This window comes from Cavia porcellus, unplaced genomic scaffold (genome assembly GCF_034190915.1).
Source record: "Cavia porcellus strain 051 isolate PalLab524CR breed Dunkin Hartley unplaced genomic scaffold, mCavPor4.1 scaffold_19, whole genome shotgun sequence".
NCBI lineage: Eukaryota > Metazoa > Chordata > Mammalia > Rodentia > Caviidae > Cavia > Cavia porcellus.
The window spans coordinates 45,123,529-45,148,610 of record NW_026947502.1 but is presented as its reverse complement, the minus strand read 5'-3'; the positions used below and the strand labels follow the sequence as shown (position 1 = coordinate 45,148,610).

The following is a 25,082-nucleotide window of genomic DNA, read 5'->3' as shown; positions in this document are numbered from 1 at the left end:
CAGATTACCTACAACAGAAAAATTATCAAAATAATAACAGACTTATCAAAACAAACTCTCAAATGGAGAAAAGCCTGGGGGGAAATAATCCAAGCCCTGAAAGAAAATAACCTGCAACCAAGACTGATGTACCCAGAAAAACTCTCAAAATTAATGGAGAAATAAGATGTTTCCAAGACAAGGAGGAACTGTGGGAGTTCATGGTCACCTACCCACCCTATAAAAAATACTGAAGGACATTTCAGAGAGAGAGAGGAAAAAATATCAAGATTCCAGCAACAGCGGCAGAGAGGCCTCAATGAATGGGGCAGACAATGGAATGAAGGAGTAAAGTGGCCAAATTAAAGCAGTAAAATAGAATAGCAGACATGAGGCAGAGACAGTAAACTATAATCTTTAATATAGATAGCCTTGATACACTAAAATAAAAAAAAAAACAGGCAGAGTAGATTAGGAGGCAGGCTCCATCGAGATGCTCTGAATAGGAAATACACTCAACCCAAAAGAGGGTTAATAAGCTGAAAGTCAAAGATGAGAAAGCAAGGCTATATGTGACAGGAAACCAGAGAAAAATAAGGACAACTCATTCAGCAGCTGCAGATAGATGGGAAAGCTATGACACTTTTGGGCATGTAGAACTACACAGCTGGAAGGAAGGAAAACCCTATGACTTTAGTAAGTAAAGGAGTACAAGTCAAGATCAAGCTCAGGGGTAAAAGGTTCAGCAACACTCAGACAACAGGCTGGGCCCCTAATCTAAAAACTAAAGCAACTAGTAGGACCCAAAACATACAAAGCATCCTGAGAAAGGGAAAGGTGAAAAACCGCCTAAAAAAGGAAGGCAGAGGTCATTGTTAATAGTATATCAGAATTAAAAAGTCACAGTAGTCTTATCGCTCTGTTTAGTTTGATTTTATTTTGTTCTGGTCTGCCCACTCATATCAGATTTGAGGATACAGAAATCTAACCCAAAAATAGCAGGTTATACCATGATAACTATCCTTAATTTCCTATTAACTTATACTGAAACCCTCTATTACTTACATTGTCTTACTGTGACTGATCTTATTTGAATCTGGTTTGTTAGACCATGATTTTGCCTTGGCTGATTTTATTCAAATTTGGTATGCTTGATAGTATCAAATCTAAGAATAGAGGCAACTACTTTGAAGATGACAAGATGTAAAAGATATCCATACCAGTTTTGATTATTAACCACTTTCAAGTCCTACAATGTCTTCAAAGTCATGTTTTTATAAAAATAGCTATGTAATACTATGTTTAACTCTATTAAGCCTGATCATGTGGACAAGTCTATTGAAAATAACAAGCGAAAGCATAGTAACTACGGTAGAGCACCTAATGTTGTGGTCTTATGTGTCCTTTTCATTGCATGTTTTTCTAGGAATTTGTTTTGTGTCTTGTTATGATCTGTTTTTCCCTATAATACAGAGAGGATAGATATACATGTAGAAATTCACACATGGGAAGAATTTTTTAAACTATTTATGGGAACAGATTATATAAAGCATGATTTAATGAACAGATACTCTGAAGAAGAGACACTAAGAAACCCAATGCTAATTCTGTAACATTATGATATAAAATCTAGCAATACTATTACTCACTGTTCAGAGTGATATTAGTTGAGTCTCTTAAGTTCAATTTCAGCATATGTAAAGATAAGGACAGCTACTACGAAGAGAATGAGAGACATTATGGTAGTCATTATTGACTTCCCCAATGTCAGGTCTTGAAGACCTAAAAAGCCTTCACCATCCTGTAATAATTTGATTAGTTTTATAATATGAAGTATGTATTCAATGTGTGTGAAGATGGGGACAACTATTTGGAAGAAAACTAGAGATAATAAGATAGACAGTGAAGATCTCCAGTGGACTTGCTTTGAAATCTGTATTTCTTTAAATTGTTTCTTGATGAACTGTTTTGTTCTGTTTAAGATAAAAAACAAGTATGTAGGACTGATAACCATATTACTAAGTTTTTGTTGGATCATTGAGCAGAACTGTTGGCAGGCAGTGTCACTATTTGAATGTCACTTTCTATGCTTTAATTTTATAACCGGAACAACTATTTCTAAGATGACAGTATGTAACTTATCAACTAGTGATTTCTTACCATTTATTTTTCTGTAGTTCTGTATTATTTCTACCCTTTTTTTTCTGGGTTTTTTTTTGTTTGTTTGTTTCTCTTTAAATAATAAAAAATAAACAAATAAATACAATAAAGGACAAACTAGGGCCAGGGAATTAACTCAGTGGTATAAGCGCCTGCCTGGCAAGCATGAGATCATGAGTTCAATCCCTGATACCAAAAACTAAAACAATAAGGCAAGCTATTATTCCCTGTTAATGTGAATGATAGAGGCAGGAGCATCTTGTTAGCCATACTTTTCCAAGTCCAAGTAGAAAGTGTTTTGAAGTCTCTCCCTTCCCCACTCTGCCCTCCATCTCATCTGAGCACCAGGCCCACACAGCTCAGTCTTGCCCTTTGTCCAGATCTGCTCGCCTCTGTCTTTCCCAACATCTTCAGAACCTAACCTGACACTCATTTGTCTGATGCAGAGCAGAAAGTGGGGCTATTCCACCTTACTTTCTTTGTCAACATGACTCTTTCCGATGTGTCCAGCCTGGCTGCTCCTTCACTAATAGCATCACCTTCTGCTGGATGCCATCCTGCTCTCCTAAACTCCTATATCCCCAAACCAGACCTGCCCCATCCCTTATCCTCTTCCATACAAACCTGATCCTTCCTTCACTGCTTTGAAGACCTTGCTTTTAAATCTGACTGCACACCTATAGTGGTGCACATCTGTAATCTCAGCACTCAGGAGGCTGAGGCAGGAGGATCACCCCAAGTTTGAGGTCAGCCTGAACTACAGAGTGAGACCCTATCTCAAAAAACAAGACAAACAAACAAGAACGAAATCCAACTACTCTTAGAGCAAACCTCCAATTCTCCACCTGGCAGAAAAGTCTTCCTGCTGGATGCTGAAGGGACCCTCTCTCTTCCTTACCCTCTTCTCCCATCACTGCATGGTTTAACCTCCAGTGAGAACTTCCTGTTTAGACTCTCCCTTTACAGAGCCACCTATCTGGTAAACTCCTATTTGCCCTTTATGTACCCACCACATGAAGCTAAACCCTTTTCCAGGTGCTGCCTGGGCACCTGCTCACCCAACCTCTTTTACTTATGCACTGTTCAATGGCTGCTTTTCTCATAAGACTGTCAGCTCAGGGAGGGAAAGAGCTGCCTGTTTCTCCTCTTCATCCACCCACTGTTAACACAGTATCCTGCTTGCTAAACATCTGCTGAGTCATCTCATGACCTATATGTTCACCCAGGGCTCCCGCCCTTTAGCAAACTGCTACATTCTAGAGTCTTGGCTTCCCTTGATTTTCCTTGTAAAGATCCAAGTCAGAGGAGCTAAATACCTAAAATCCTCCGAAGACCATCAGTTTGGAGATTTTGTATTACCTCTCTAAAATAAATACTTTAATGATTTTGTTTTATTAAAACCTATTCAGATGCAGTGTTATTGTGGGGTGACTACTATATAGAAAGAACTATACAAAGAACTTCCACAACTTCATATTTTATAATCCTAACAATCTAGGCCAGGTTACAAATGGCAAACGTCCTACAAGTGATAAAGTTAAGGCAAGAGCCATGAAGCATGCTCAAGGATGCAAAACTCGTAGGAGGCAAACTTATTTCTTGAATCAAAAAAATTCAAAAGGATAGAACTGAAGTTTGAAAGTAAAATACCATAAAGAAGTAAAACAAACAAATAACCACTTTGATTAGGCTACCAGGTTGCAACTCTATAGTTTCTAATCATGCCATTCTATATCTTAGCACAGCTAAACCAGCTCAATTAGGAGTCACAAAGTCCTAAGAACCCAGGTGTCCCCAGAGGCAGATGTACACTCACCTGACGAAGGTTAATGTATACCGCATTCTGAAGAAATTCTGAAGCTTCCATGCTCCGCTTCTGAATTGCCAAGACACGTACAGCTTTGACACATGCTTCCAACTCAATCACTCCGGCATTCTTATACTGTAGGGTATAAAAGAAGAGCATACGTTTTGATACCTCTACCACAAAGGAGAGCAAAGAGGTATCTGTCATATTGTGAAGTTAGTGCCCCGGGATCCTACAGAGGGGCATAAAGCCACAAATTCTCTAAGGTTCCTGCTATCTCAAAACATAACAACCCAATATCTCAGTGAAATGTCTGGGTCTCCCCCTCGTCTCTTTTAACAGAAGAAAAACTCCTGAGGCAAAGAACTGAAAACCCAGTAAGAGATCACTCCAGAGGCCAAACAAAAAGCTGGCGGAGAAGCTTTCCCATCATTCTCTGTAAATGAAAACCAAATGGTGATGGCCTTTCACTCACAGAGTGGAGGTTAGCACTGTACATGTATGTGTGTATAAACCAAACATACTCTAACTTCCTATATGTACATGTTTCCTTTCTATCACTGTCATGTCAGAGTGATAGACAAACCTTCAAGACAATCTTTTTTTTTTTTTTTTTTTGTCTTTTTCCTTTTTATCGGTACCAGGGATCGAACACACAACTGCCTGCTTGCAAGGCAGGCACTTATGCCGCTGAGCTAAATCTCCAGCCCCCCTTCAAGACAATCTTAGTCTAGGAATCTCAGTAGCATGGCAAAGTCTCAGGCTCTTTTGGTGGAGGGGGTGAAAGAAGAAAGAAAAAAAGAAAGAGCTAAATGAAGCAAAGAATAAAAAATATAGAGAAAGACAAGACATTAATTTTCTTTTTCTACTTACAACACATACATATGAGAAACTGGCTTTTCCCCTAGATGCCTTGTAGACTACTGAGCTAAAAAAACAGGAGACAATAACCAGTGTTTTATTGAGCAATACTAATGAGCCTGTCACTGTGTGAGGCATTTTATTTACATAAAATCATTTTAGCTTGATTAAGCATTCCAGGCAGCAGTCCTTAATTTCTCCATTTTGAGAGATGAGAAAACTATAGCTCGCAGAGGTCAGAAAATCTAACTGGAGTCAGCCAGCCAGGAAACAGTCACCGAGGAGAATTCCACCAGGTCTGTCTGAGTCCTTAGTCTGCTCCACTGCTCCCAGGCAGGGCCCTCAAGTGTCCCCGCCAGGCTGCTGCAGACCAATCTTTCCCGGGGAGATATCTCAAATGCTTATTACTACCATATTGCAGGCAGCCACTGAGGCGCAGCTTTGGCTCGTACATGAGGTGTTGTCTTTCCATCATGCTCGTGGTCTTAATCATAATAACAGAAGAAGTGGCCGCTGCGTGTGGCCAGTCTGGCTTTTTCAAGAATATTATCCTGTTTCTTTAGGCCAAAAGTAGCTATTAAAGTAATAAAAGTATATATAAACACCACATCTCTGCATCTGCCTGCTACTATCATTTTTGAGAACTCTGGGAAGTTTGTTTTTTAAAAAAAAAAAACAGGCAAGACTCTGAGGAAAAAAAAAGGTTAATGTGTCAGAAGAGCTGATATACACCTGTAATCCCAGCACTTGGGAGACTGAGGCAGGAGAATTCCAAGTTCAAGGTCAACCTGTGTTGCTTATTAAGTTCTAAGTAAACCTTGACTACCTAGCAAGACCCTGTTTTAAAAAGGAAAGGTGCTTAATGTAATTTTTACATAGGTAGTTAGAAAATAATCATTGAAAAATCAAAAAGCTAACATACCTGTCTGTACAGTCGCTTTAAGTAGGCAAAATATCCCACTCACAAAATAAAAACATATAACTAGGAATAAACTTCAAAGCAATACTTGCATTTTACATGAAGAAAACTACACTATAGAAGGTGCCAAAACAAACATATTTAGATGTCTAGATGTAGAAACACTGACACATTCTAGAGAAGAAAACAACATTTAAGGCATGTTCTGCCCAAAATAAGTATAAAGTTATATTGCAAGCTCTGTCCAAACACCAATCCAATTTTACCTTAAATAAACTCTTCAGGAATAATCAATCCATCATGTAAGCCAAAAAGTCAGGAATGGGAGGGAAGAAAATGCTTTAAAGGTGAGCTAGAGGACAGCTCAATGGCAGAGCCCCTGCCTTCCATGCACAGGGCCCTGGATTCAATTCCCCAGTACTGCAAAAATAGAATAAGGACTTACACTATTAGATATGAAATAAACTACCATAAATAAATATCACAGTGCTCGAGCCAATGAAAGGTAGATCAGTAAAGCGGATGTGTAGAGTGTGCTTATGATTCCAGCAGTCTGGGAGACTGCTCAAGTCTAGCCTGGGCAATTTAATGAGACCCTGCCTCAAAATTAAAAATTTTGAAAAGGAAGAGGGGCTAGAACTGTAGGTCAGTGCAGAGGTTCTAGGTTCAAGCCCTAACAACACGACAGAAAGAAAAAGACAGAGAAAGAGATAGAGAGATAAAGAAGGAAGACACATGAATTCAATAAACTGCAGTGGCATGATTGCATAACCACTGGGAAAAATAAGTTATATTTTTATATCCTATTGCAGACAAAATATAATGATATAACTCTTTTAAACTAATAATAACAGGGCAGGGGCTGGGGATTTAGCTCAGCAGCATAAGCACCTGCCTTGCAAGTACATGGTTGTGAGTTCAATCCCCGGTACCAGAAAAAAAAAAAAAAAAAAGTAACAATAACAGACAATACAGATATAATTTACACCTGTTGTATGAGCTTATTCTAACTACACTTCTCTGATTATGAATACTATTATTATCCCCATTTTAGAGATTAAAAAACTGAGGAAAAGTTCTATTGTATTGCTAAGTGTTTTTTTTTTTCTATTTTGTTTTGGGGTGGTTTGTTTGTTTGCTGTGCTGAAAACTGAACCCAGGACTTTCACAGTGAATGATAGAACATCCCTAGTCCTTTTTATATTTTTGTTATTTTTAGACAAGATCTCACTAAACTGCTACATTGACAGGTTGGGCTCAAACTTGCCATTCTTCCTCCCTCAGTATGCTAGAATTCTAGGTTTATAAGCACGTACTGCCATGCCCAGCCTGTTAAGAAAGTTTAAACGTATCAAGTATAAAAGCCACAAGGAAAGGAATCACTACCTTAAAAATGTATTTTTATCATAGCCAAAAAGAAAAATCTTATCAAGAGAATTAAAAGGCAAATAAAAAAAAGATTTGCAAGCCAGGAGTATAGTTCAGTGGTACAGTCCTCGCCTAATAAGTGAAAGACAATGAGTTCCATCCCCAGCACCACAAAAAAGAGAAAATAAAAAATTTTCCAATGCCTAGGAATAAAAATAATTCATATTTCTCACATATGAAAATCTCTTTCAAAGCAATAAAAAAACATAATTTACACAAGTATAAAGGACACAAATGGATAATACGGATCGCTAACAAGTGCAAAATGTTCAGTACTAACCACAGTGAAGAAATACAAAATAAAACAATAAAAAATTACCTCTGCCCATCAGACGGGCAAATATTTTAAAGAATAATAGCTAGCATTTGTTTGTGGGAGTGTGAATTGTTAGCAACCTTTTTTGGAGGACAATATATGTTTTAGCCCAAGTCCGCTTCTAGGAACTTTCTCCTTTAAAAAAAAAAAAATTTTTTGGTCCCAAAACTTTACCTATAAGGCTACTTACCAAAGCACTATTTTAAAGGGATACTCCCACAAGAACAGAGGCATATATATGTATATACAAGAATGTTCCTCAAAGCAATTTTCTAACAGCAGAAAATGAGAAACTAAGTGTCTCCGGGTGACAAAACGATGAAGTAAATCATGGCCAGCTGTGAATCTGCTAAAAGCAGTGTCTGTAAGTGTTGTCTGTGACAGTCCCTCACAAATGAACCACTACACACACAGCACAGACCCACCATAGCACTTGGAAGAACCAAGCACACTGGAGGTGGGAGATACCTGTCATCTATGTGCACTGCACAAAGCAAGCTGCAGAAGAATATATGTAAATAAACATTTGTATATTTCAGAGGTCTAAAACTCAACCAAGGGACACAACAAACTGTCAGTAATCACCATGCATGGGAATAAAGGGCAGAGAAGGGAGGGGCTTTTGTGTTGTTTCTTGAAACCAGCCTTCTACTAATTTGAGTATTTTGTTTGTTTTGTTTTGTTTTGTTTTGTTTTTTTCAGTACTTTAGTAAGAACATTTGAAAGTATAATTTTTTTCTTTTTTTTTAGGGCTGAGGCTATAACTCAGTGGTTAGGCACATGTCTAGCCTGCACAAGACCATGGGTTCAATCCCCAGCACCAGAAAAAAATTCCAAAGCAAAAAGAACTTTGTGTGCTAAAATGAACACTGCACTATATATGCCATTGAAAATCATGCCATAGAAAATTTAGTAACACAGAGACAACATATTATATGCCAAATGAAAAATGCAGTCCACCATATAGTAAATGTATAGTATGCTCACCATTTTGTATGTTATGACAAATGGATCCAAAAATAGATTCAAAAATGTTAATGAAAGCAAATTTCCCTCCCTTTTCCAAGGCTATATTAAATGTACACTGTTTTGAACCTAAAAAAGAAATTTTTATGCATACAATATTAAGCATTAGAGAATCTATGATTACAAAAACAACTAAGACAAAATGCAGTATTATACAAGGTAAAATAGGAACTTGTGATTGAAACAACATAATTACACAAAAATTTACAAAGTAATAAAATCACCTTGCTGTAATAGGAAATGGCCTCTTTATATTTGTCAATTATATCTTCAGGGCTAAGACAATTCTTAGCACGTCCAATTTCAGCACTGGTATCAGGGTTTATGCCATTGGTGGTGAGGGCACCTGCAAATCAAGAAGAAGAAAAGAAATAATCTTTTGCTTTTTCTGTCCTGTTTCTTTGTTGGTTTAAAAGGAGTATGAATTAGATAAAACTTAAATATTGAACTTAACCTACTGAACTTTAAATAATGAAACAGTGTTTAAAAGCTTTATAGATTATATATCCCCTATGATAGTATTACCATCAAAATATTGTACTGAATGTTAATTAACACGTTTTCCTCCTTGAATTTTTTTATGAAAGAAAATGAAATGTGTTATGTAACAACAGCATGTTTACAATAAATGGCTTAGCTGTCTTGGGACACAGGTGAATTCAACATTCACTCTCTTGTCTTGAAAGTCTTCACATTATCGAGGGCCCACACTGCATCCTCATAGGAGAGAAGCTCTATATGAAACATTTCTGAGCTCTAGAGCACTAAAAACGTAATCTATAAATACCAGTGTCCTTTCCACCGTTGTCATTTTCCATTTCTAACCAACTCCTGTCAATAAGTAGAACCTCCTCATTCTCCAACCATCAAACCCCCTCTGGGGAAGAGCTTTAGCTTTCATTTCCAGAATGTAACCAATGACACAAAGAACTCTAGCAGGAAAAAAAAAAAATGATGAAATATTCTTTGATTTCACAGAACACTCAAAAAATATTCACCTAAGCCTCAGCAGCAGGAAAAGACAGGCTTCTCCTAAGCTGCTTGTTTATCTTACAGACAGTAGCATCTCCCACAAATTCCATGTCCCTATGTCTGCTGGGAGGCTTGGGGCAAGCCGTTGCCTGCCTTTACAACAGCATGTGACAAGAGTGCCCCAGCACTGTGCAAACTCGCTTACTGCCCTCAATTCCTCATCTTGGTCCAGTTTTCTCATCCGCATATTTTTACTCTCTAATTTCATAAAGTGTCTCAAATGCTTTTTGGAACAAGAGAGAATGGTATCTATTCATTAGATAAGTGGAAAGATAGATGGAAAACAGAGTGACTCTACAAAATGTGGAACAAAGAAAATGTGTATGCAAAATCCTCTTCTAGTAAGACAAGAAAGAATTATCACGGAGAGGCAGGTGGTTTGGGACTTTATTTCCTATGAATTTTGTGAAAACCACAGCAAGAAACGAGAAAGAAGAACTATAAATAATAATAGGAAAGGGCAGGCTTGGAAAAATATCTAAAACATGTGCTTTTTAAAGAACAGATTCAAACCAGCAAGGCTCACTGACACAAGCCTTGGATACACACAGGGCTACAGCATCTCTCCACAGCAGGCCTCATACAGGGCAATTACATTGTCACTTACATTGTCACAACAGAAAAGGCAACCTGACACTCTGAGTAAGCCTGAACCTGTGCTAGGGAGCCAGGTATCCTCCCTGGCTCTCAAGAGCTGGTAACTCCAAGGATTGACCTTGAGCCTGTGCTCTTCACCACTGTGTTATTATGTGTGCTGATTTTCTACGGTTTTCATGCTTTTAACATAGGTGTTTCTGGCATAATTTAATGTTTAATAAATGACTAATGATTTACCTTTCTTAAAAGGAGGAGGAGAGCCAGGGATTTAGCTCAGTGGCCTAAGCTCCTGCCTGGCAAGCGTGAGGCTATGAGTTCAATCCCCAGTACCAAAAAAAAAAAAAAAAAAAGGAGGAGGAGATGTGGGGGAAAGGTCAGAATGAGAGAGGTGTTCATTCTTCACATGAAACCCTATCCCTTCAACACAAGACCAAAACAGTAGAGAGGAAGTCCCCAGTTGTTCTTCCCCATCATACAGAAAGAGCATCACTAGTCCTAAGGGCTCACTCACTGACTAAGTAATTGCACTCCAATACCAAGACCACAGGAATCATTCCATATGAAGCAACCAAGAACAATACAATCCATGGGAAGGAAACCAGAGTATCACACTCAGGAAAGCTTAATGGGCCACACTGATTTAATTTCATGCAATAAAAGAGTAACAGGCTCTAAAAATACTAGCATACAGTAGACAAGATCTTTCCTGACATCTATAGTTTTGTCAGCCCACATGCAACATTATTGTGAGCCAGTGAAACAAACAGTCATAAAGACCCACAGCCTTTGGATTGCAGGCAGGAAAGTCAATGCCATGGGCAGGATGGACCCAGACTGGATCAGAGCTGGAGAGGCTGAGTGAGACAGCATCACAAGCATTCTCAGGTATCACTGAAAAATCCTTTAACCATTTGCAAAATAGTTATGAATTCCTATTCTGTGCAAGATTATAAACAACCCACAAAACTAGAAACCCAAGACATACAGATAAAGCAAAGCAAGACAAAGAGGAAAAAAAGCAGAGATGAATGCAGCCAGACAGAAAAATCTCTAAAGAGAAAATAAGAAATGGGTTTAGATAAGGTGAATGCTAGTATGGCAACAATTTCAACTACAGATAACATGTCTGTGCTGGGCTAATCATTTGTGTCTGCTATCAATTAAAACAAAAACAATGCAGGCTGTGGTAACACACCTATGCAATCATGGCTACTCTAGGAGATGAGGCAGGAGAATCACAAGTTTAAAGCATGCATGGGCAACTTACTAAGATCCTATCTCAAAATTTAAAAAGAACTGAGGATATAGCTCACATATCCCAGTAACACAAAAAGAAAGCGACAACCAACAAATGACGTAGGAAGTGAGAACTGCAGAAGAATAGCAAGAAGTTTATGCATCCCCAAGCCTGGACACTGAACTCGGCAAGTGCATGAGGAAGTTCTCCAGCATGGAGACTTCGCACCAACAGCGCTAAAATGCGCTTCTTAATTATGGTACTGGAGTATTTGGATGGCCATTTGGAAAAAGGTAAAATCAGACCCATACCTCTTACCAAACACAAAAACAAACTCCAAATGGATCTGAGATCTAAGTATAAACAGAAAACCTAAAGGAAGTTCAAAGAAACATAGGTAAATTCCTTTAAAAGGTGGATGTAATAAAAGACTCTCAAGATTCAAATGCAATTTTTAAAGTACATATGTATATATCACGTACAAAATAATATACCAAAACATGCTATAAATAAACCTATACATAAATGATTATCTGAGAGAAAATATTTACAACATATATCATAAAGTGCTAATATTGCTAACATATAAAGAGGCCATAAAGGAGTAGAGATGTATCCTAGTGGTAGAAATGTCCCTATAGCCTAGTATGTGTGAGCTCCTCTGTTCAATCCACAATGTTCAATTTAAAAAAAAAATCCTAAAAATTGAGGGAAAAAAAAAACTAAAAACCAAACAGGAAATAAAATCACGAAATAGATGAGCAGACAACTCAGAAAATATTTCAGTGGCAGAGCATTCCCCAGCACGCACAAGGCCCTCATTCAACCCACAGCACCAGAAAAAAAAAAATGTAATATACCACCTCCTACCTTTTGTATCAGATAACAAAATAAGAATATCTATATGGCTTGTCAAATGAAGAACAAATGAGATTAGTCACCTAGTGAGGTGCAGGAATAAGCTTTGTATAGCTCTGACTTTTGGAATGATGACAATGTTTTACAGACTAAAAAGTCAATCAATAAAGACGAAACTGCTAATTAATTACAAATAGAAACAAATGACTATGTTTCAAGTAAATAACACAATCACACTGACAGGGAAAATCAAAAAATAGAACCAACTAACCTCTGGTTGCAGTACCTTGTGCATTTATCCTCAACAGATACAAAAGGAATCACAGATAATCTTTGAATTCTAGCTTATTTGGGGATTTGTTTCTACACTGGTATTAGTTAGTGTCTTTACTTCTCTCTTGCTAGGACAAAATATCCAACATCCACAGGTATCAGATTCTTCACTAAGGGAGAAGGAAGATGTATATGTGAAATGGTGGAATACTAGAAAGAACCTTGGTGTTTGGGCTTAGAACTGGAGAAACCAATATAAACTGTAATTAACAATACGAACTTGCAAAGGGTCCAGTAGTAATGAGCACATCTGTTGTCCAGGTCTTGATTTCTTAATACCATTTTCCAACAAAAGGAAGTGGGCACTCCTTAGCGAAATGTCAGATCCCAGAGCTGGGACAGGGAAAGCAAAAAATAATCTTAAAATGTCTGAGTCACAAAGCAAAATCGTGAAAAAATGTTTTTAAGTGATAGGAAATATGTCAAAAGGGCACAGGAAAACTGGCTGTGGTAGCCCACATCTGTAACCCTAGCACTTGGGAGGCTGAAGCAGGAGGATCACTGGAGTGCAAGGCCAGGCTGAACTACTTAGCAAGATCTAGTCTGAAAACAAATAAAAGCACAAGAGCCAGCATAATAAAGGGCTTCCACCAAACAAATCTACAGGATGAACTATAAGGGAAAAAAATGGTAGCAATTGGTTAGAATTCACTTTAAAGAAAAGAAAATAAGGAGAATTGTGGTTTTTATGAGAGAGGGAGGTGACTCATAAAATTCTTCATTGACTGCCAGGACAAAGGGTAAATATCTGATAGGAAACTAGAGATCCGCGTAGTCTAGAAGTATTTTCTCTCGAACTATTTATTCATTACAAAGAGAAAATAGTAACTTTGCAATAGAAAACCTTTGCAGACTGACTTTAACCAACAATCAAAGCAATCAGCACCAATAATGGGACAAATCAACACCTTGTGCCTCCTACGACACGCACGATAAGCACAAAACAGATTTGGCTCCTCCCTCATCCTGCCAAAATCTATGATCTCATAATCATGAAGCAACTTTGCAGCAAACCTGAATCAAGAATGTCTCACAAGCCAGGCTTAGTGGCACACACCTGTAATCCTAGCATTTGGGAAGCAGAGGCAGGAGTATCTGTGAGTTCAAGGCCAGCCTGGGCTACATACACAAGTTCAAGGCCAGTATAACTACATAACAACACCCTGTCTCAAAAACAACAACAACAAAAAAGAATGTTCTACAAAATAAAGGGTCTGCACTCTTCAAAAATATCAATCATCAGCCAGATGTTGTGGCACACGCCTGTAACCCCAGCACCCAGGAGGCAGCAAGTTCAAAGAGGCCAGTATGGGATCCATACTGAGTTCAAGATCAGCCTAACCTACACAGTGAGACTCTGTCTCAAAAAAAAAAAACAATCATCAAAAACATAAAACCGGGGCTGGGGATTTAGCTCAGTGGCATAAGCGCCTGCCTTGCAAGCAGGCTGTCGTGAGTTCGATCCCTGGTACCGATAAAAAAGAAAAAGACCAAAAAAAAAAAAAAAAACAGAAAACCTAAGAGAAAATCCATTTCGGACTAAACAATACGATGTTAATATGGAAACTACATAAAGTGTATGATCCTGGACAAGATCCTGGGTCAGAAAATAGAACGGCTGTCTAAGAACAGCTGGCAGAATGCAAATGCCATCTGCACAGTGAAAATCTCTGATTTAACCACTGTAACTGCCTTTGCACTGACCTTGTCCTTAAAAAAGGCACACAACATCAGGCAGGTACCGCGCCTGCAGCTCACTCTCCCAGCTCAGAAGAACACAAAACAGACAGGAAGTGAAGAATCCAGCAAGTGGTAAGAACTGGTGACTCTGGATGAAGAGGACATCAGGGTCTTTTTTGCCATTCTAGAAATATGAAGCTTTTTTGTAAGATTTGTATGTTTTAAGTTATTTCAGAATCAAAAGTTTAAAAATTAGAATTCTGGTAAATTTAGTAAAGTGCAAAACAGGATGTATTAAAAACAATGTATTTCTTTTTTATCAGTACCAGGGATCAAACTCACAACCGCCTGCTTGCTTGCAAGGCAGGTGCTTAAGCCCGCTGAGCTAAATCCCCAGCCCAAAAACAATGTATTTCAACAGAGACAAAAGCACTAAACATGAAACTGGAAATAAAAATGAAACAATAATGGAAAGAATTACAAACTAAAATCATAGGCCTTGGGCAGAATGCTGATCCCTTCACTGGAAAGACCCATATTGAACCTCCTGTGGCCAGGCACAGGGTAGGACACAGCAGTGCACGCCGCACCCACCAGTCATCATCACAGCATTGTGATAAAAACAATGAAGAGTAAAGTCGGGTCTGACTGCTATACCCTTAGTAAAGAACCACATCTGACATGAGGATCTGATTTCCCTCCACCAAAGTAAATAAAAGCCTTGGAAAGAGAACAGAGCTTTTGCACCAAACGAATTAAGGATAAATTGACCCAGGAAGAAACAGAGCAAGAGGAAGCATTTTCAAGCAAGTTAAGAGAAGACAAGGTAAGATAACAAAAACTCCACAGCAAAAAGAAAATAAGAGAAGCCTTCAAACTTGAAGAGATACTTTTAATTGGTTTCCGAAGTGTCCAAATCAGTTTATAGTTTCTCTCAACAAAGAATGAATAGCTGCTTTCTCATATCATGAAGAACACTTGAATTAGATTTTTATAATTTTCATTAATCTAACAAGTGAAAAATAATTACATTCAGAAGTTCGCAGCCAGGAGTGGTGGTGCACACGTTATCCCAGCCCTTGGGAATATGAGGCAGGAGTTCTATACACTGATAAGGGTAAGCATCTTTTAACATATGTATTTTAGGTTATTCATGTTTCTTTGAGAATTTTCTTTTCCTTCTACTCTTCCTATTTCTGTTGAATGACTTGTCTTCTTAACTCATGAATTTTAAGTTTTCATACAACCTAGATACTGGTCTCTTACATCTATTGTGAATGTTTCTCCCAGTCAGCTACTTTTCTGACTTATGGTTTCTTTTTTTATATATGTTTTATATGTTTATAGTCAAACTGCTAAGTTTTCATAACCCACTCACAAGAAATAAAGCAAACCCTTTATCTTTTAAGACATTTATCATGTATTCACATGCGATTATTTCCGAGTTTCTTGTATTTTCTTCTAAGATGTGCATTTATGTGAGTGGTTAATGTCTACATGCTTATCTGAAATTGCATTTATTCGAATGTCTGTTCAAAACTCATTTCTTGGAAAGTTATTTTATCTCTGATTTGAAACGCTATTTCATTATGTACTAAATTATTTTATTGAGCTTTTTGATACATCTAATAAATGTATTAATTTGTGAAAAAAATGAATAGAAGTGTTTAGCAACTGGTAGACCTGACAGCCATCTACAAAGCACTCCATTCAAACAACAGATCATACGCTCTTCTCAAGTGCACGGGGGATATTCCCCATGATACCCTACATTCTAGGTCCAAAGAGACATCTCAATAAATTTAAAGAACTAAAATCATACAGCTATGTTTTGCAACCACAACAGAATTATGTTAGAAATCAACAACAGCAGGAAATTTGGGGAATTCACAAATATTTGGAAATTAACCATGCACCCTTAAATATCCAATGAGTTAAAGAAAAACAATCATTACTATGCCTTCTGAAGAGGTTAAAAAAAAAAAAGAAGAAGAAAATCACAAAAGAAATTAGAAAACATTTGCAGCTGAATGAAAATAAAAACAATACAACAAAAATGAGATGCTTTAAAAGCTTAGCAGAAAATTCATGGTCCTAAAAACCTACATTTTGTAAAAAAAAAAAAAATGAAATGAAAAGAAAGAAGGAAAAAGGAAAATTTCATTATAATAAGCTAAGAATCTAGGAAAAATTGAATTCAAAGCAACCAAAAAGAATAAAATAGGGCCGGGATTCAGCGGTTTAAGTGCCTGCCTGGCAAGCACAAGGTCATAAGTTTGATCCCTGGTACCAAAAAAAAAAAAAAAGAATAAAATAATAACTACAGCAGAAATAAAGAATAGTAAACCAAAAGAGAAAAATAAAAAAACAAGAGAAAAATCAACAAAAGTAAGTCAGTTTTTAAAGCAATCAATAAAATGACAAAGTGTCCTTGAAAAAAGGAGAAGACTCAAATTACTAAAGTTAGAACTGAGTGGAGGAAACATCACTACCAACCTTATGGATATACACAGGACTATAAAGAACTACACTGAATATTTGCATACTAATAAACTGAGTAATCTAGATGAAACAGGCAAATTCCCAGAAAGATGTCAACTATTCTCTGGTGACGATCTTAAATCTAGAAAATCCTAAAGAAATCTCTAGAAACTATTAAATCTAACAAATGAGTTCAGCAGGTTGCAGAATATAAGATCAATCTACAAAAATTTATTTGTCTATATGAAAACACAAACCATCTTGCAACAAGCCAGCTGAAAATAAAATTAAGACAGCAATCACATTCAAAAGAGCATCAAAAAGATAAAACAATGAATTTAACAACAAACAAAATTACAAAATGATATTCTAAAACTCCCAAACATTGCTGAAAAATAATTCATGCTAGGGTTGGGGTACAGCACTCGTCTCGCATGCATGAAATCCTGGTTCCATCACAATGTAATAATGACGATGAAGATGGTAATAAATGGAAAGCCATCCCACATCTGTGTATTGGAGCTGTATATATTTTTAAATGACAATACTCCCCAAAATGATCCACAAATTTATCATAATCCCCATCAAAATTCCAGCAGTGTTCTTTGCAGAAAGGGACTATCTAATCCTAAAATCCATATGAAAATTCAAGGAACTCAAAACAAAGCAATCCTGAAAGAAAAGAACAAGAGGGGTAATATCTCCCAGTTACAAAATTTACTAAGATTTATTGGGTAAGGAGCTATCAGGTAATTTAAAATTTTATGTTTCATTTATTTTCTAAATTCTCTAGAATGAGCGGGGGGAAAGGATCTTAACGAAAAAGAGGGGAAAGGTTCTTACAATAAGGAAAAAAGGTTACTTCTAAAGCATATGTTCTTATTCTTTGAAAAAAAACAAATGTCTACTGAAAGTAATTTATAAATAAGAGTACATTAGTTTTTGATAGCTTGAAAACCTAAAAACATAAGTAAAATCAAGTTCCTCTGAAAGCTTATATAACATACTAAAGTTCATTTTCAAGAACTCTAATAAAAATTCTAATGGAAATCCAAGAAACAAAAGGAAAATCACATTTGAAAGCCAATTTTAAATACATGGAAAGGAAAGGCCTAGAAATCCTCTATCTCTCACAGTAACTTAACACAATGAAAGAAAAGTCTTTATCAGAAGAGAGAATTCTGCGCATAAGACAGGATAAAGTTGGTTAAACTGCACTGAACCTAAGGATTTTTTTCAGCACAGAATTCTAAGGTTTGAGTGTTGTTGGAAAGCTAGCTACAAAATGCTCCAGAAAACATCTGAAAATACACAGAAATGTATGAAGTCTGCTTCATGTCCCATACAAAGACAAATTTATTTTTCTTTACTCATGGGCACTGATGACTTTAACAAAGCAGAGTTATTTTAATTAGAACAAGCAATGCATATTACTTTCCTCTTGTCAAATCTAGTTAATGAATATGTTTTACATATAACCATAATGCATCAAAAATAGTTGTAATTTCATGGAATGCCTTTGTGTGGGCTTATGGACCTGTTCACAAACCTCCAGGCTTTTTTCAACAGACCTCAGGGGTATTTCTATATTGTCTGTCTTTCCATCTGAAGCAATTCACAGACCTGTTGTCAAGACTGGCATTACCGACGAGGATACAGGAACATCATGTTCTAAATAAGCTGCTGGAAAAAAGGCACAATGCTAAGATAGGATAGTGCTAATCATATCTGATAAGCAATATGGAGACTATAAAAAGAACTACTACAGATCAATAACAGTAAGATACTCCAGCAAAAAAACAGATAAAGGATGTGAACAAACACATTTCAAAGGAAGTATACAAATGACCAACAAACACATGAAGAGGACATTCCACTCAGCAGCTATAAGGTAAATGCAGTTCAAAGTGCTGTGAGACTGCATTTCATACCATAAGGATGGCTAGAGTCAAAAGGCTAGAATCATTGGCTAGAATCACAATTGCCAATGAACACGTAAAGAAACTGGAACTCAACAAAAAGATACACGTATTACTGACGAGAATATAAAGTGGTGCAGCCACTGTTGAAAATAATTGACAGTTTCCCAAAAAGCTAAGTACTGAGTTAACACATGGACCAGCAATTTAACTTTCCAGACATAAGAGAATTTAAAACTTAGGTACACACAAAAACATACTGGCTGGGCATGGTGGCGCACACCTGTAATCCCAGGACTAGGGAGGCTGAGGCAGGAAGACTGCCAAGAGTCCAAGGCCAGCCTGGGCTACAAAGTGAGTTGAAGGCCAACCTGAACGCCACAGTGAGACTCTGCCTCAAAAAAAAAAAAATAATAATAATAATAATATTGAAGAATTCAGAACATCATTATTCATAACAGCTGAAAAACAAAAATATGCAGATGCCCATCAACTGGCTGGATAAAGGAACTGTGGTATGTTAAGATAGTGAAATATCATTGAGCAATAAAAAGACATGAAGTTTAAAAAGCCAGTCACAAAAGACCACATGTTGTCCGATGTCACTTACCATGAAATGTATAGTACAGACAAATCCATAGGGAAAGGAAGTAAAGTGCTAGTTCCTGGAGCTGAGAAAAAACGGAGCACGGCTGTGAGTGGGCTCAAGGGCCTCCTGCCAGGGTGATGAATATCCTAAAATTACCTGCGGGGATAGTGGTGCAACTTGGAATATACCAAGAACCACTGAATTATACATCTTTTTAAACGGATGGAATCTATGAAAGCTATTTAAAACAAAACAAGAAAGTCCAAGAACAATGCTCTCACATAGTAAGTACAAACTGCTAATTTTTATTATGGGAAGAAGAAACTCCCCTCAACATAAAAATGGGGAAGCAAATGTGAGTCAAGTGAAATCAGCAAAAAGATTATTTTCCTTGAATTAAGTACTTGCTGTAAACAAAATGTTCAGAAATAAGAGGAAAACAGACTGAAAAAAGAACCACTGCACTTAAAATGCAGGTCGAGAACTCAGAAGCCTAGCCACAGTGCTGCTGGAAGGTGTGGTGTCCAGTGGTTCCAGGCTCTTGCTGTCCTGTTCAAAGAACCCCATGGCACAATCAATGTACTTGAAAATACAATGTTTACTTACAGTAAAAAAAAAAAGAGAGAGAGAGAGAGAGAGAGAGAGAGCCAGGTATAGTGGTACATACCTGTAATCCCAGCACTCAGGAAGCTGAGACAAGAGGATCACTGAGTTTGTGGCCAGCATGGGATACATAGTGAGTTCAAGACCAGCCTGAACTACAAAGTAAGACCTTGTCTCAAAAACATAAAAAACAAAACAAAACAAAAAAGGGAAAACAAGAAGAGATGCAGTGTAAAAAGAAAAAAAGTGAAGGCACATCCCACATGCAGGACAGGCTACTGCAAGTCATCCTGAAGTCAGTGGTCACCATCTTTTGTATCTTCTCTCAACTTCAGATGTGAACCATCATGCAGTTGTTCCACGCTGCATCCTTTCAGAGACAGAAAGGGCACACACGCCCTATTGTCCAACCTCCCTTCGGCTTCTCTTGATTGAATGGTCACAAACAGAAATGGTAGAACTTTATGATGATTTCATGTGAATGAGTTTTCTGGAGGGTTGAATGATTTTATCACACCTGAGAGAATGTTAGCTATTTCAGACTCAGAGGCTGCAGAGAACCAATCTCACTGCTCCTAGGAGCCGTGAAGAGATTCCTTCCCAGCAGACTTGCCACTAACACACCCCTGAGGGTCTCTACAGCAGAGATGGGGCTGCCAGAAAGATAGCTAAGGATGCAGCAGATCGATCATCCCAATTCACAGTCCCCTGGAACAGCAGCATTGGGCAAGGGGGCACCTGTGAGATAGCAACTAGATATGGGTGAAAACAGAACTCAGTTTGTCTTCCTCGCTCTCCCTTAGCTAGTTTAAGTAAAGTCCGTATTATTCTCATTTAGGCCTGCTGAAGAAGATGCCCTCAAATGCCAAGTGACTATCTGTGTCCTTTCCTGTAGCCTTTCCTTCTGTAGTAGGAGCCTAGCACATCCTGAATGCTGAAGTTTCAAAAATCATCTTCACCTTTATTCCCTGTACTCTAAACTCAGTTTCATTTCTTTACAACTTTATTTTGAAAGCTTTCAAAAATGATTTTAAAACATTTTTATCTCGACAAACAACTGATTGTTCTCATCTGAAGAAAATTTGACTTTCTGAAGTAGCTCTCAGTTACCTCTACATGGTGTATGTATCCAGTTCCTCAGCAAGTAACATGATCAACACACTGAAATTCAGCCCTTTACATCAGGTACCACTAACCAGAGTGGACTTAATGATATCTAGTGGCAAAACATTGACCTAAATTTTTTTTCCTTTTTGAGACAGGGTCTCGCTATGCAATTCAGACAGGACTTGGGCTCACTTTGTAGCCCAGACTGGTCTCGAACTATGCAACAATCTTGTCTCAGCCTCCTGAGTGCAGCGATTACAGTAGTATACCACCATGCCTGGCATGACCTAATTTTCATCAGCTGCGGCACAGTCATCCAGCTCCTCGGTGACAAGAGGCCCTGCCCTCAGCTGGCTTTCTCATCAGCCATTCAGGTCTCCTGAAAGCAAACAGCATTTGTTATGCTTTCTCTGCTTCCCACAGGCCCTACCAAGAAACTTAGCCACCAGCCTACAGAAAGGATCCAAATAATAAAATGTAAATCTGCAAACGAAAGGCAACTCCATTTCAAAATTAAAACACCCAATGTGATGAAACCAGATACCCAGGCCATGAAGCCTGTGTAAACTCAGCTGCCTCGTTTGTATTCTTCCAACGAAAGAGTCTGTCATTTTTCTATTACTTTGTCATTGTGTCTGATTGAGCCAGAAAATAATAGAGCTTATCATGAAATAAGCACTGTAATAAAATAGATGTTTGCTATATTAATTAGACAGTATTAAAAAAAGGAAAAAAAAAACCCACCTGTGCAAAAAATACAAAATTTCTTTTCCTGTTAAGAAGACATGCAAAATGCAGTAGGGAATGGAACTGGTGTTGAAAAGAGCACAAGCCATGAAATCAAAGCAAAATCATTACTATGAATGACTTTGAAATTAATAGGACATGCAGGCTCAATGCATTCAGAGAATTAAAGGCACAATTTTTAAATCATTCACTTAACCATGCTAGAGGAAGAATTTTCCTCTTCAACAGACAACATAAAGCAATAGGGTGCCCCATCAAACAAGGACCAAACAATAATCAGGCTTTTAACAGTTCTGATTTAAAATAACTTAAATCAGAATGTTCCAAGGATCACAATCCAGAAATTTTAACCACTCATTCACACCACCATGGAACGAGCACTTTAAAAACACAAATAAATAACCAAAAGAAACTAAGCACAGAGATCATGTACCTGGATCAATGAGAACTTCTTGTGCCCCTGGAAGAAAGAACAGATTATGGTCTTTTATTTGGAAAACAAAACTGCTTTTTTAAAGATAACTACTAATACACATTTCATAATTCACTTAGCCTTGAAAAATCTGAGACAGACACTTGTATCTGATCAGAAAGGTAATTCTGAGAACAGTATTTTACCAGTACTATTCTGTTTCAGAACAAAAAAAAAGAAAAGCAATTACTCATGTCCTAAACAAACTGAAAAGTACCTCCCTACCCTGTTCTCTTCCCACTTTCTAAGCTCATGCTCCTAACTCTTCTCAAACACGCATGAGAATTTCTCATTTCCACAAGTAAATGAAGTGACATAGGAATATTACTTGTGGAAATATCTGTCAGCACCTCGGAAATGGAAGACAAGGCTGTATGGACCTAATGCCACTCCTCTAAATCAATCAACCAAGCTCCATCTCTGTCTGTCTGTCTGCTTGTCTGTCAGTCTCTCTCTCTCTCTCTCTCTCTCTCTCTCTCTCTATTAGTTCCTTGAGTTACAGATATTCAATGTTTAGAAGGTATAATTAATTTAAAATATAAAATGATTAATCTTATTATCATCAAGAAGCTTATGAAAATCTTGATCATCTGCTAAACTACACAAGTATCAGAGAGATCCAGTCTTTTCTTCAGAATATAATATCCGATCAGAGCAAAACACACCCCAAGAGCCACCAGGTACAAAAGCCATGCTATTATTAGGTATTGTTATTTGTAAGCAGCTTAGCAAGATTAAAAATATATGCCTTAATAGCACACAATCTTATTAAAGTGACATATTTATTCACTTGTCTGTGTAGAGAATAAGCCTCAATACTGTGGTGCTATTAAAGGGCTACCTTGTATGCAGCAATCTTTTTTTTTAAATACAAAAATTACTGCAGTCTGTAACCACCATCAAAACTAACAAAAAAAAAAAAAAAGCTGGGCATGGTTTCCCACACCAGTAATCCCAGCACTCAGAAGGCTGAGGCAGGATTGTTGTAATTTCAAGATCTACCTTGTTAGGTCCCTCCATCTGAGAGACAACACAATCATCAGGGCAACAGTTCAAACTTCTTCCCAGAAGCCCCTATAGCTTGTCCCTCCCAAAAGTCAGCCAAAACTCAGGCATGTAATGGTTTACCCAATCCCCTGCACTCTCACAAAATAAAACAGCTCACATCAATCCCCAGAGCCCGCCCCTCACCCCCCCATCAGAGCCTGTATCAGGCAGAACCTGCCCTTTGTCTGCAGGAGTGCTGCCACAGCCTTCTCTGTGGTGACTCCCTCCACACCCCCCATTAAACTCTTTTCTTATCTACTTGCCTCCTCTCTTTAATATTCTGCGCTACCCTAGATTGAGTACAAATAACTCAGGCACATCTGGATTACAACGGCCAGTTCAAGACCAGCTTGAACTACATAATGAGACATTGTCTCAAAAAAACCAAAAAAATATGCTTTCTACTGAATACTACATCATGGCCTTTCCCTTCCTTTGTGTGCTGACTGCCCTCAAGAAGACACTAGGAAGCTCTGCTCTACTACTTCTGAGGCGAAGTTCCCTCAGGAGGCACCCGGGGTGCTCTGCTCTAAGACTGAAGGGGGAGGTCCCCCCCAGGAAGCACACAAGATGTCTGCTCTAGTGTGACAGAGAAGTCTCCTCAGGAAGATCCTCTTTGGTCCAGAGTTGACAGGACTGGCTCAGTTCATCTAAATTTGGGAAATAGTTCTAAGATACTCATTGTACTATATCCATAAAGTTCATGGACAATGTGGCTTTGTCAGTAACAAAGTGACATTTCAATTCTCTACTGCATTTGTCTAACCTCTCAACTGGTACATAGAGAAAATAAGATGTTATTATTGAGTTAAAACACCCTAGTTACAAGGTCATGAGTTCAACGTTCAGTAGCAAAACAAATAAACAAACAAACAAACAAGCAAAAAACACCTTAGTTCACAAGCATATAAAATCAAGCCCCACAGATACTGATTAACAAGTAACTCTGGGGCTTAAAGGTTCACAATAACTCCGCAAGGCCCACGTCACCACTGCTGCTGCTAATTATTTTACAGGAGCTGCTGACCTTCTCCCAATGTTCACTCACTTCTTAGTTGGATTCAACTGCTCCTTTCTGTTTTAATTCCAGTAAGTATCAAACACTATGAAATGATATCTCCACAAACATTATAGCTAATGGGTATGAATCCTTTATGAGATGATCACTATGTTAAACACTTTACACATACCTTGTGTACTTCCCACAATTGCACAAAGCCAGTAAGAGAATTTCACAGATGAGGGGTACACGTGGCTACATGTGACATCAACATTCAAACCAAGTCAGAAGTATTTAAAAAACTAGGCTCTTCCCCTGATACCGAGTGGCCTCCCACTAATGACATAAACAGGGCCTTGACACTCAGGGAACGCAACGCTCTTTTCAGCTTAAAGGTGCTCAGAGATGGTTTCTATTTTTTCTACAGAACCATGGTTATCTGGTTTCTAATACTGGAAGAAGTCTGATTTCACCACTGCTTTCACAGCATGCCTGAAATTCTCACACTGAGATGACAGAATAAAATTAAGATACAACTAGAACAGTTTTTTCAGGTATCCAGGTATAATGGACATCGTGGTATTCGGAAGTATTAAACAAACAAACCAAATTAAAGGTACTTTAAGTCTTCATTTACAAACAAGAAAATTAGGTATTTTAAAAAAAGAGGCGACGATGCCACCTATGGCCGAAAAAGTCTTCCTAAGTCACTGAAAAAGATGCGGCAAAATAAACTGCCTCATGATAAACCATCAGTAGGGCTCCTTAAAATAGGGTGCTCAGAGGTCACAGTAAAGTGTGGGTGACACACGCTTAGTCTGCCTCAGGAAGGACAGTCTTCAGTAATTAACTTTAAAAAGTTGGCATCCTGATATAAACGAAAG

At 37.8% G+C, this 25,082-nt stretch overlaps 1 protein-coding gene across 6 annotated transcripts in view; it reads right to left on the bottom strand.

The window, feature by feature from the left end:
• The window catches only part of Trappc9 (trafficking protein particle complex subunit 9), a 703,342-nt gene that overhangs the window by 657,099 nt on the left and 21,161 nt on the right, over nucleotides 1-25,082 (bottom strand). For 4 of the 6 annotated variants that reach the window (XM_063231022.1, XM_063231023.1, XM_063231026.1 and 1 more), the window contains 3 exons: nucleotides 22,113-22,139; nucleotides 8,721-8,842; nucleotides 3,956-4,081 (listed from right to left, as the gene is read on the bottom strand). In XM_063231022.1, coding sequence (XP_063087092.1) covers nucleotides 3,956-4,081; nucleotides 8,721-8,842; nucleotides 22,113-22,139 — 275 coding nt within the window. The remainder of the gene's footprint in view (nucleotides 1-3,955; nucleotides 4,082-8,720; nucleotides 8,843-22,112; nucleotides 22,140-25,082) is intronic. The other 2 variants (XM_063231024.1, XM_063231025.1) reach the window with 1 other exon arrangement.